Source organism: Brienomyrus brachyistius, chromosome 4 (genome assembly GCF_023856365.1).
Source record: "Brienomyrus brachyistius isolate T26 chromosome 4, BBRACH_0.4, whole genome shotgun sequence".
Classification (NCBI taxonomy): domain Eukaryota; kingdom Metazoa; phylum Chordata; class Actinopteri; order Osteoglossiformes; family Mormyridae; genus Brienomyrus; species Brienomyrus brachyistius.
This window is the reverse complement of record NC_064536.1, coordinates 16652763-16666073: the sequence shown is the minus strand read 5'-3', so window position 1 is coordinate 16666073 and position 13311 is coordinate 16652763. Positions and strand designations below refer to the sequence as shown.

General features: G+C 40.0%; 1 protein-coding gene across 1 annotated transcript; it reads left to right on the top strand.

Moving 5' to 3' along the window:
• Positions 1–1482: 1482 nt before the first annotated feature.
• Positions 1483–7329, top strand: LOC125740860 (SKI/DACH domain-containing protein 1-like). The gene has a single exon (XM_049012641.1). The coding sequence runs from the start codon at positions 2111–2113 to the stop codon at positions 4547–4549; it is 2439 nt and encodes an 812-aa protein (XP_048868598.1). The 5' UTR covers positions 1483–2110; the 3' UTR covers positions 4550–7329.
• Positions 7330–13311: the final 5982 nt, after the last annotated feature.

Sequence of the window (13311 nt, the reverse complement as noted above, 5' to 3'; positions counted from 1 at the left end):
ACGCCAAGCCCCATAATACAGCTTGGAGAAGCCCCATGCATGGCTATCTTCACTGATCATATGGGCACAGCTTGAAGCTTTTCCCCTCTCCCACAGCCCCGTCTCTGCTTTTCCCGTGTTTATTAAAATCCCATGCCTGAATGTTAATGAATCGGCGGGCAATACATTCCAAAGTTTGTGTGCGTTTTACTCGAGACTCATTGAATATATACGCATGCGATCACGCAGCAACGGAAAATATTGATGATGAAACAAAAACTGCTGAAACTGGTTTGCGCTGCCTTCTACTTGCAACAAAGAGCATTAGACAGACGTGGGATAGACGCTATTTATTGGCAACGGTAACATTTATAGACTTTTAAATGCATACAGTAAATCAGTATAAGAACCAAGACACTGGCAGAGATTGTGTTTTCTTTATTGGCACGAGAGACACTCCCGAGAGCGTACAAAACTGAAGGAGCAAAGTAGATGCTGGTAGATGGAATAGCAGGACCCGGCAGGAAAAGCAACGCTGCGATCAGCGAGCGGGAGCGGCTTTAGCGCGCACGCGGCGACAGGCTTCATCCCATTATCAGTTCTAATATCGCAACACATTAAGCCCTGGTTTTCCATGCGTCCTATTCACAACCAGCGAAAAATAAAGCACATCATTCAAGATCGTAATAATCACACGAAATAATCTCAATGGCGACGGTGCAATCAATCCGTTTTTCTCCTGCTCTTCGTATTTATTTTATATCGATTTAAACAATCAAAACGGTCACACAGATAGATTTGAACGTGCAAGATAAATACTATATATTAAAAAATATTATATATAACAGATTACATTGTATAATACGTTATACATTTCTGTAAAAGTGTGCTATATTGCCGTGAATTTGGTCGTGAAATTAAATCAGATCTAAATACAGGCGATTTTGTAATTTAATTGGAATGCCCAATTTATTCAATAGATCACTTTAATCTACTTATTGAATCTATTAGTAGTTCACTTTGTGGATGTAGTTCACACATAAACGCGCAAACTCTCTCTCTCTCTCTCTCTCTCTATATATATATATATATATATATATATATATATATATATATATATATAAAATTTGGAATATATATCATTAAAAACCACACACACACGCAAACACACACACACACACACACATATATAAACACACACACACACTAACTATCGCCATACATAAACCACACTCTCAAATAGCAATATCAGTAAGTGATACATTTAATTTGCATTTACATTCATCAAATAAAAGGATAAAAGGGCATAAAACTATAATACCAAACAATAGGAGTCCCGTTCCACGGGTAAAGATAAATTATATACTTGTGTTTTTTACCGAGTCCTCTCTCCTAGAACCAATACCGTTTTAAAGTCTACCTGTACAGCAGGTATAAACACAAATTAGGTTCCTTTTTGATATTAAAATCAAAATATGAATAAAGAAAGAGCTGCGTTATTTACTTTTCAGAATAGAGGTGGGAGTCCACGAGTATGGTAATTAGATGGAGTGGGGGGTGGAAAGGGGTGGAATATCAATTTTTATTGCATCACCTGTCAGTAGCGTCCAATCAGCGCCGGGCTTTGGAAGCATTAATTGATGAAGGTGTCTCCAGACTTGCTCACTTCCCTCTGTCATTTATTTGTAGCTAAACCAACGGCGGGAAGGGCAGCTGCATTTTCGGTTCTCGTTTCCCTCTCTCTCTCTCTCTCTCTCTCTCCCTCTCTTTCTTGCTCACTCCCCTCTCTCTCTCCGTGTCCCTCTCATTCAGCCTGAGCTATTCACCTTCCTCCTCCTCTCTGGGTTAATGGAGAGAGAAGCAGAGGAGCGCAGGTACAGGAGCGCAGACAGACAGCAGCCTGTCTGTCTACAGCATCATTCACATTTTATCCCTTATGTCGTCCCCAGGGAAATGGATTAATTTTTATACGTACTGTCATTTTTCATCCCTCGAAGTTTTGCGTTTTTAAAACAGCATTGATAAGACAATTGACATCTCCAATTGGACCAGCAGAAATGCCTTGAGAGAGGCAGCCGGTTTGCTGTGGATACCCATCAAGCCAGATGTGTGGATTAATACTATAGACAAAATGGGAGACTTGGAGTCTGGATTTGAAGAGATGGAAGGCGTGAAGCTTGGATACCTGGTTATTAAGGGCAAGCAAATGTTTGCACTCTCTCAAGTCTTTACCGACCTCTTGAAAAATATTCCGAGGACTACTGTGCACAAACGAATGGATCACTTAAACGTAAAGAAGCACCACTGTGATCTGGAGGAGCTGCGAAAACTCAAAGCAATAAATTCAATTGCTTTCCATGCGGCTAAATGTACTCTGATTTCAAGGGAAGACGTGGAAGCCCTGTATATTTCTTGCAAAACTGAACGCGTACTGAAATCCAAGAGAAGCAAACTAAAAACAAAGTCAGCCGAGGATCTGTATGATGGACACATTCGGTCTGATCCACAAAACACTTTTTGGAAAGAAAAAGTTTGGCTCAGTCTGCACGGAGTGTCTCAGCCTTTTACATTTAAAAACAAAGCTGGGCGGCAGCACGAGACTGTTTCGCCCCAAGCTTCCAATCTACCTCAAATTTACAGTAAATTCGCAAGCCATGGCTTCCATGCAGACGCAAAATCCGCATGCCGAAGCCCTAAAAACTTTGAAACAGCTCAAATACCCAGCAACTGTGTGGCATTTAATCCAGGGCATTCATTTTTTCGGAGTGTGGTCTGCAGCCGACAGCCCGTCCTCTATCAGTCCGCCATTGCGGTGCAGTCCAAGCTCGCAAGCACCGCTGACCTAACTTATAAAAGGAAACGACAGTACGACGGCGCTGGATGGCACTTCTGGAACAAAAGTAGGCACAGTCGTCGGCTTCTGCTTGTCCCCAAGTGCTGTAAGTCAAAAGTATCCAACGGCCATTTAAATAAATTTCACATCGACCGCGAGCTGTACCTTGCCCACCAGAATGTAGGGAATTTTCAGGAGAGCTGTAGCAGTGACACTGAATCGAGTACTTATTCCGAGCGTGCCGACAATGACTCGGATTTCGGTTCTAGTCTATCCACTACTAGTAACTCTGGGACTTCAGATGACGAAGAAGATGACTCCCTGTCGGAATCTTCAGATGTTAGTTCCGAAGATGATAGTTCTTCCGAATCCGACTCCAGTTCTGTATCGAGTCAAGTTTCCTTGCAGAGTATCCGTTACAGGCGCACGAGTTTCTCAACCCTCAACAATAAAGCACCTTTAGTGACGCAGGCTACTTTTCTGTATGATCAACACAGACCAAAAAATCAGAGCGCGACAACGTTGTTGGATTACGGAATCTCGAACAGGAAACTCCCGAAATCTGACTTCAAACTCTGTGGGAAGAAACAAGAGGTCGGCAGCGCATCAAAGCAGAGTAAAATCTGCCCACTTGTTCCTGGAACTAGCCTTCCTGAATCGAAGAGGGAGACAGCTCCTGGGATTACATTTTCAAACTTTGAAATTCCTGATGACCGAAAGAGGCTTGAACCTACAATTAACCGTGTTCAAGAAGAAGGCCATTCACCTTGCTTAAAGGAAAACAAAGACTTCCCTCAACAAAGGGTATCAGGACAGTCAAACAAATGCCATCAAGCCTTGATCTCACACTGTGCCCAAGACAAAGAAACAATAGTTTCCCAGTCCTCCGAAAACAATCCTTCATTAGCTGTAAATTTAAAGAAAGAAGCGAAAATTAGCCATTGCCTGAAACCTCATGCATATCTCACCATCAAGGCAGAACCGGAGGATCACAACACACTCTCAAATTACCAAGGCGAGAACAGCACCGTACCGAGAACATCGCCAACTTTACCACAAAATGTGAAAATCAAAGTAGAGGAAAACTTTGACGAGTATGAATACTCCTGTCAAATCCCCGAATTCGGACCGGAACACCACTGCGACGGCAAGGATCCAGACGTCACTAATTTGCAACATCCATGTGGCGAGGAGAAACCGTCAGAGAATCTGAATCACGCAAGCAAAGCCACTGAGTGCACCGACGACCCTGCCACTTCCCAAAAATCTCCTTCGCGGAACCAGGAATTTAAAAGCACTTTAAACACTCCATATGCAGACGAAGGAGAATACAAAAATGGAGCACGGGTTAGAAAGAATTACAGGACTCTGGTATTAGGAAAACAGACTGGAATTGCGAGGACGCCACTTAAATTGAATGTGAAAGCTGACAGGAATCCGCGTTCTACAGGTAAACCCGAGCATTATGAAGGATCAGCGGAGGATTGTACGGGCGCGACCAAACGAAAACGAGCATCCAGCAATGTAGCAGCTGTGAAAAAACCCTTCAGCTTCATGGCAAATTTTCCGTCTCCGCCGTCACTAATTATCGGCAATGATGGGGATTTGTGTCCTGCATATTCCTTGAAGCCTATGAAGGATAACATGTCACCGCATAGGTCTCACCCTGTTTGGAAATGGCAACTCGGCGGCTCTGCTGTACCACTCCCTCCAAGTCACAGATTCAGGAAATTCTAAGATCAGCTTTTCTAATATTTTCTTGGGGGATATTATAATGATATGCCAAAACTCTGGAAACGTCTTAAAAATGGAATAAGATGCACTGAGGAGTTACAACCCACGACGGTCATGGATTTTTTATTTTTTATTTTTTTTAGTGAATCAGCGTTCCACATTAAGGAACCCTTTCTGCAGTAACTGCAGTGCCCCCCGTTTGTAGCTGGAGCACATTCAGGCGTTTACCGACTAATAACATGTACCTCAAGGATTTCTACCGATAAAAAAAAAAACGAAAGCGAGTAACTCAAACTTCTTAGCTTCGCGAAAAATGACGTGATTGTTGTGTTCGGAATCATCTTCTTACGATGGATCGTGCTGTTATTAAAGTGTGATATTATTCGCTAGCGAAGACAGACACTCTTTTGCTAAGTCTTTTTTTTGCCCTGCCATGAAATGTCTATTCTTATTAATTAAATTTTAGCACCATACATGCAAGCGTGATTAAATCGTTATTTTTTTTTGACAAATTTACTCTGAGTAGTTTCAGCCTCGCTGTAGTTTCCCCACTCAACAATTTGTCAGCAACGTTGATATCTTCATTGCTTTTTGCATTTCTTTTTGCTCGTTATTATTAAGTGTACTGTTAAAAATGCATATTCCTCGTTTTGTTTTGTTAGTTAACACCCAGACACCCCCTTAAAAACAACATGCAACCCTGACTGTAGGCCCACCGGAGCCGGCCTTAATTATTGACAATCAGAAGGAGCTGTTGAGATTTGCACGAGGTTAAGTGAAAGATAACCACAAACACCGAATCGATGTCTTTGTAGCACATTCTCAAAATTACCGTATATAAATCTAAACAAAGCACAAAACATCAAATCCATGCAGCCACTTCTTTATTGGTCCGATTAGAACACCCTGTATTGTTTAAGATGGCAAACAAACAAATACGTATAAAATCCAGAAATTCCGAAAATGTTGTTAAAGTAGATGCTGATCATGAAATGTAGTATATCGTGAATGCTTACTAATGTTTATTTCTCCCGTTTCTGATTCAGACACAGGGATATTCAAAGTGGGATTCTCTTTCATTTATACAAAACAGCAAGTCGCTATTCATTACTTTCACACCAGGTTAAAAGAAACAACGACAGTACGCCAATGTTTGTTTCATACAGCCCTGCATCTGAAACGTAGAGATGGTGGCTGGCGATTAATGTTGCTCTTTAGCGGAGGGCGAGTCAATGTTACACGCATCCTCAAATCATTGCATAATTGTCACAGCTACATAGGTGCTAGTTCCGAAACATAATTCATTGCAATCAAGACGAAGTACGTGCCTGAAAAACAAAGTTTACAGGCGTGTCTCTCTCGTTAAAATTGATAGAAACTCGTGCCAAATATATCATTTGACGAGTAGGCTAAACTACTAAAGAGAAAAGTAACGTGTTTTACTAATTGAACACGATGCCCTGAAAACCAGCGATGTTTATGGTGCTGAGGGCTTTTTAAAAGTTGTTTTTTTAAAGACTTTCACAGTTTAGCCATTAACAGAAAAATCTACTTTTCCACATTAGTGAATTAATTGACATTTGGAGGTTTGTTATTTTGAAGATGAGTTTCGAAATGGCTCTCCTTTGCCATTTTAATTTTTTAATAAGATGAGTAGCCTATACTTTAATGTCCAATATACAGACTTTCATTCTGACAATAAAATTCATATTTACACTATTGAATTTTATTTATGCTATTTTAAATAATACTAATACAATTGATTAAATAATGTTGAAAGTTCTCAGGGTAAAATAAATAATTCCCGAAGAAAATCTTTAATTAGGTAAATAAAAAAATAAATGAGAAGAAAAAATATACCTTAATTTAGCTATCCCACAGTCAGCATGAAATTCTATTCCAGCTGTTAAATACAACCAACACCATGAATAAGCTAAAACCGTATTCTTTGGGAAATAAATAAATTATAGCTCTACACAACGAAACCTCCAGAACTGCAGTGACAGCATTGGTAATAATCAATGGTGACAGTCTAGTTGCCACAAACACGGGAATATCAGTGATATTACAGATCGATTATGATTAAAGTCTAACCACAAAATTACATATATTACTCATTTGTAATGAGATTAAAATATGGAAATATCTGTGACGCGCCATAACTGCTTGTATCAACGAAATGCATCTCGGCGTTATCTCGCTATGGGCTTAGGGACTAGAGAAGACCCGCTTTGAATACCCCGAAAGCGGCGAATCGCTGCTGTGACCCTAGGTGGACTGGTCTCTTACACCACAAAAGTGCTTTCGGGCTGTTATTTTCTTGTATACAATATACATCCATTTGAAACGGGACACCCGAGCAGCGGCCTAAAAGTAATGGGCAGAATTAAATGTAAAAAAGTAAAATAATGGTTTACACAATGCTCAATGGTTTAAGTATTAGGCAATGAAATGTGGTTCCATTTTGGGGAGGTTCTGCAAACAGCCATGGAAGTTCTGACAGTGATGTCAATGTACAACTGTATTGGTGTCGGTGCTTTAGGCTCTACGATTCCTCTTCATTGCATTTTCTATAATACTTGAGGTCAGATTTTTGACGCGACATTTGAGTCACTGGTTGTGCATAGAAAATTGAATATTTATTTTTGTGATTTACACGTTTTTGTACATCGTTATGTAGGAGAAATGCACTCGAAATGGAAACTTGAATGGTGAATTCTGAAGCACTTTCCTTATTTTCTGAGCAATTAATTGTTCATTAAATTCATTTGAGTGTAAATGAACATGTGCGTTTTTGTTATTGTGGACGTTGAACAACTGTGCTTGAGTCCTGGGTTAAATGTTGAGGCAGGAGATTCTGGGAAAGTTTAGTGGACGGTAAAAACTATTTGTTTTTGAGAAAAACTTAAATCAGGCTAAGAAATACATGTGGAAGGAAAATATATGCGTTTTGTTCGTGCGCATGCGTGAGTGTGCATGCACGTGTATATGTGTGCGTGTGAGTGTGTTTGTGTGAGAGAGACACGGGGAAAAAGTGGATAGTAGAACATGCGGCCAGGAATAATAAAATAGTATTTAATTATCCTATAGCTATAAGGAACAATACGTAGTATTAACAATGGTGTGTGTGTGCGTGTGTATGTGTGGTTGTCTTTCCCTGTGAAAGACTGGGGGGGTGAAAGAGTGGATTGTGGGGGAGGTAAGAGTCTCCAGTTCTACATGCCATACACTCAGATATGCGCGCGCACACACACGTGCTCGGTCTTTATTACACACGCAGTCACAGAGACACACAACCATTACCCACAGACACACAACAAATTTAAGTCGTAAACAAACTGAAAAACAGACTTTCCGAAAACATTACAGTGCTGCAGAGCGCAAAATAACCCGGCCTTGTGAACAAAAGGCTCGGCAGGCCCAATCCTTTGTGAGGAAAGTATAGGCACACTGGGCACAGAAGTGCAGTAATTACATATGCATCGCAAAATCTGTATAACTGACCAGCACGGCAGACAGGGTGCAAGGTCACTCAGACTAGAGGAGGAGAAATTCCAAATTTGTATTTTTGTAAATTGCCTCTAGGCGTCTTATCACATGATCGCCTGAAATCTAGTGATTTAAAATTATAATGCATTGTAATAGTGTGGTGTGCTTATGGGCACCAGTAAAAGCTAGTGCTGAGGATTATCTGCAGTTGGATATAACCGAACATGTGACATCTAATTATGCGATCTTATTGACGATTTGAAATTATGGGGAAAAAGTTATGAAAATGCAAAAAAAAGCAAAAGCCTCGCGGTACAACGATGATCGCAAAATATACTGATGTCATACATTACATTTTTGTTTTGTGTCAACTGTTTGTCAAGACAAAAAGATGGTATGAATGTTTATATGCAATGACTAATCTGATTTTTAGTGAAAAATACACCGACGTCATGCTGAAAATGTGTTTTCCCGATAAATAAAAATGTAATTATTATATGCATTTGATTATATATGGGAAATAATTCTCAAATGTACATTTTTAATCGGCAAGAAAACGTAAATGTGTTCGGTGGGCGTCTTTAAGGCTATAATTTGAATGTTTAGCCTGTGTAATGATTGTTTGAGAGTCAACCGCAAAATGTACCGAATTTATACTTAGATGTCCACTTAAGATTGACTAATTCGTTGTAAATTGTTCTTCTTTGTCTTGACTATTTTATTATGTTGTCGATGGTTAATTGTAGTGGGGATTCTCATTGTTATTGGCCGATAAAGGAATTGGTGCAGCCAAGAGCGCGACCCACCCCAAAGTTAATATTGTCCTAAACCAAACGAGAAGAAACGGAAGCGCCGTGACGACGTACATTCGCCTACAATAATGAAGAATAAACATGGGATAAACAGTTATAAACGATGAAGTCATCCACTGAGGTACATCGGTGGTGTTTTGCATCAGATATGCAATCTGGCTGCTTAATTAAGTGAATATACCGAGCATGCAGAATAACATGCCATCTTTATGTTGATCTGAGTAAACTACCAGAATACCGCGATTTTTCTCGGATGCTCGCAAGACATTAGTAGGTTGCACTAAACACTGGCTCACAAAAATTGTCAGTTTTCTAAAGGCATTTCACCGTGGCTATTATCACTGGTTTTTAGAGCTGCTGCTTGGGGCAGAGACCGAAGTGTGAAGGTTTCAGTACACGAAGGTGTAACGTGCTTCAAACAACAGCCTTCAGTGTCTAGAAACGTCACAGAGGTGATACTCCTTGTTTTTAGTACTTCTATCCAGCCGTAACAGCAGTAGGCGAAGTTGCGGTTTTCTCCATGGGCAGCTCCACCTAAGAACCACGTGTAAAGTTATTTGTTCTATAAACACGTTAGTTGTTTAAGTTAAGTAAAAAAAAATCAATTTCTTTGTGCATATCTCCTCAGATGTAGTCCTGATTGATGACATTTTATGGTATTGTAAAGCTACGATTCAGAGGTGGGGTTGGAGGGGGTCAAAGTGATTCTTTTTGGGCCTATCTTGTATTCCCGCGGACAACAGAGCGGCCAGCAGGGAGACAACCTCAGAACATAAGGACTGAGCTTTCTCAAGTCCTCCAGCGGATTTTCTTGAGTCTTTTTTTTCCTAAGCTATGTAAGTCTGATTTGAGAGGATGAATATTTAAACCTTCGGGGTTAAATTCCCACGGAATCTGTGAAGGAAATAAACCGTGACGTGTGTTAAAATGCATGTTAAAATAGCGAAATAAAACAATACTCGTCGCGACGTAAATTTAACTGAAATATACGCCGTATAGGCGCTGCAGATAAAACCCGAGGCTGTCAGCATTCAGCGTACACTTGAACTAATGAGAAACATATTTCTTTGCAATTCGGATTAATAGAAAATCACCGCGAAACACCTAAAAGTGAAAAGCAAGCCTGGAAACAAAATATTCAGCAAAGTGTGTGACAGAAAATATTTCTTTTTTTTTTTTTAAGTATTGTTACCTACAGACGTGCAAAATTAAGCATACAGTAAAAGCAAAGATGTATGGCAAAAAAGTAAAACTTTTGCCGTTGTTAATACTTGCGCATAGATTTTGAAGTGTTTCAGTTTTTTCTGCCTAAGCAATACACACTTTCCACGTACATGCTGCCCTTTGCCGAAAAAAGATGGTGGCCAATATCTCTGAACCGGTAGTCGACACTTAATTTGCATAATCTAATAATTCTTTTAGTCGACGCACATCTCCTTCTGCTTACTTATGCACGTGTTACAGTTTTAAATGTTGGCACAGCCGCACACACAATAAATAAACAATTGTCCACACAGTGATGTCAAACCCCGTATCTTCTCGTTCTTTAGACGGCTGGATAGAAAAAAACAGGCTATTTCAAACTTCTGATGAATCGAAGGTGCCGGACGAACAGCTTCGCTGCATGATACACAAGTAAGTCCGTAGCATAACAGAGAACACTAAGGATAAACCGTGGAATGGGGCTTTTTCGAAGAACCACTATCAAAATGCGTTTCGGTGACCAGGCAAGTCATGCGCACACGAGAGATCAATAAATATTTCAAAAATAAGTTGTTTAGAAATCCTAAGTGGTAACCAATGATTGTTAGGGGGTGACGTATTATACTAAGCCCAACATTGTCAAAAGATTAAAGGTATGCCTTGTTTTACAGAATTAAAGACAGTCGTGTAAAACCACAGTTTTAAACAATAGCCTACAATTTACAGACGCTGCTTCCATGACAGAATGCATCTTATTTTGTGTTAATGTCTCGTTCTTACAACTGCCTCGAAAAACACATGTCTATAGAGCTATTTTTCGTCAGCCTCCGTTCCCACCCCCACTCTGGCTACGTAAACACACACACACACACACACACGCACACACACACACACACACACATATTTTCTCTCTCTCACACACGCACAAGGCTTAAAAGAAAAAAATCTGAAATTGAAGATCAATAAAATAAACGCTCAGGAGTAATGATTTACCGGCAAAGCAAAAAAAGAGAGAAAACAATGTAATCATTATTCAGCAGTTCCTTCATTCGGCTCATTGCAAAGCACGTTCCCGTTCACATTATGTCGTTACTATTTGAAGTAATCACTGACCTATAAAATATATGAATTAATATCACTGGCAAGTAATGCATTTCAAATTTTCTGTAAAAGCAGGAAAAAATACACAGGCCAAGAGAGACGCCTGGGGTAACGAGAGATTTGTCTTCAACATACGTTTAAGGTAGGGCCTACATTTTGCCAACGGAATAACACCATTTCACATAAATGGAAACAGGAAAAGGAAGAGAGCTAAACGTGCCAACCACCCCCCCCACCCACCCAACCAACCAACCAACCAACCCACCAACCCACCCCGCGACGCTGCGTATGGCAACGCACGAAGATAACTAAACAAAAAAAAAAAAAACAATTTGATAAAATGTGCACTTAGCAATTTTCTGCATTTACGCGAGCGTGCCGTTTTAATCGGCCTATAGGTTATACAAGCCAAAACTTTAGTCTTCGTTATGCGATTACAGGATTCATCTTACTAGACAGTCCTGTTACTCGTAGAACGGGGAAAGTAGAAAAACAACAAACCAAACATATTTTCAATACATTTATTTTAAAGTGGGTTACTATATGTTTATTTGCATAATATGGAAGAAAGCAATCCAGTTTGTATCTTTCTCTTGCTAGCAGAGAAGCACTGCGTATCTACCAGCCTTCCAGATAAACTATCCCGCCTATAGGCTATTATCGCCCAAAGACGAGACAAAGCGCTCTCGCGTGAAAGGACAATGAGGCCGTCGCAGGCATAACACTTTGTCTTGAGTTTTACCGAGATCCAATTTCTTCAAATTACTTTGCTGTTGGTGCTACTGTTTTTAGCTGTTAAAGTGGCAGACACAAAACCCTAAACCTAAACATATCCCTAGTGTGATCTTTTTTTGCTGGTTTTCCTGCCAGGATGCTGCTTGCAGAGTCTCGTTTATGGTAATACTTCACGTGTACAACGATGCAAATATAAAAGAGCTACTGACAGAATTATACACGAATCGTGTAAACCTAGTTTTAAAGACGCATTACAGATAGAGGCGGTGCCATATTTTATTCGAATCAATGACCGTTCTATTGTTTCGCTGAAATGCAGTAAACGGGTTCTGGCACAATTAGCTGGACTTTACTGGAGGGTTAAACGGTGGGTGGGTGCAATTTCCATGTTGTAAGAAGCGGTTCTTAAACATGCAGCATTTGTGAAGAGCTCTTGCAGGTTGTGGGGATTCGCTTCTTATTAGAGGCGCCGCAGGGGCCAAAGGGGGCAAAACTCGCCACTGTTATTCAGACTTCGGCCGCAGCACCAAATACAGAAGTAAGCAGAGATTTGGGGCAGCCTCGCGATTTAGGAGGCAAATGCAAAAACAAAATAAATTAAAAATACACATATATATAAGCAAACACATATATATATGCGTATAAATACGAGCAATTTATAAGAAATCTCTCAAAAAACCTCACAGCTAAATAAAAACAATCGGCATAACAATGCCAACGATTTCAGCGATGATTTTACTTACATATTCTTATAATACCTAATCTGTGGTATTTCCTACTTGGTATATATGCGTCTATTTACACTACAGCGACTGAATGATTTTCTATTTAGAGAACAGTCCATGAAATCCATTACTCCTTTTTAAAAGGACTAGATTTGCAAAATATACCAAGTGGAGTACGCCTCGTCGTTGCATGTTGGAAATCGTGCACGTTTCAGTGTGAATGTATGACACCCAGCATTGGATGGGTGCTTCCCGGTGCACAATACCCCATATTCCGAATGAGCGATCAAAGGACTTAGTATTGTTTGTTAAAATAAGGGAAAAGCCACGGAGGTGGATTCAGACAATCGCATTTCTGAATCTGCTTCGTTTGACTGACAGCGCAGATCTATCTGACCTCAGGGGGAGAGATTTATTGCAGTCAGCGATTAAAATAAAACGTTAAAAGATAAATCATTTAAAATGTAATAATGGGCAAGACGGTATGTCACGTATGTTGAGTATACGAATATATACAGATAGCCACACGCAATAAAATCACAAAATATAAGAAAATGCTGATGGTAATGTTCTCGCGTCCATGGCATCTACCTTCCAGTATAATTCAGTGTCATACACCACGCATGTTGTAAAGCACACAACATTTACCCACTTTAACATTACATTGTGTGAGACTAGGCCTATACTTGTTCAACACCCG

Coding starts and splice junctions, on each gene's coding strand:
- LOC125740860 (XM_049012641.1), top strand. CDS start 2,111: ATGGGAGACTTGGAGTCTGGATTTGAAGAGATGGAAGGCGTGAAGCTT.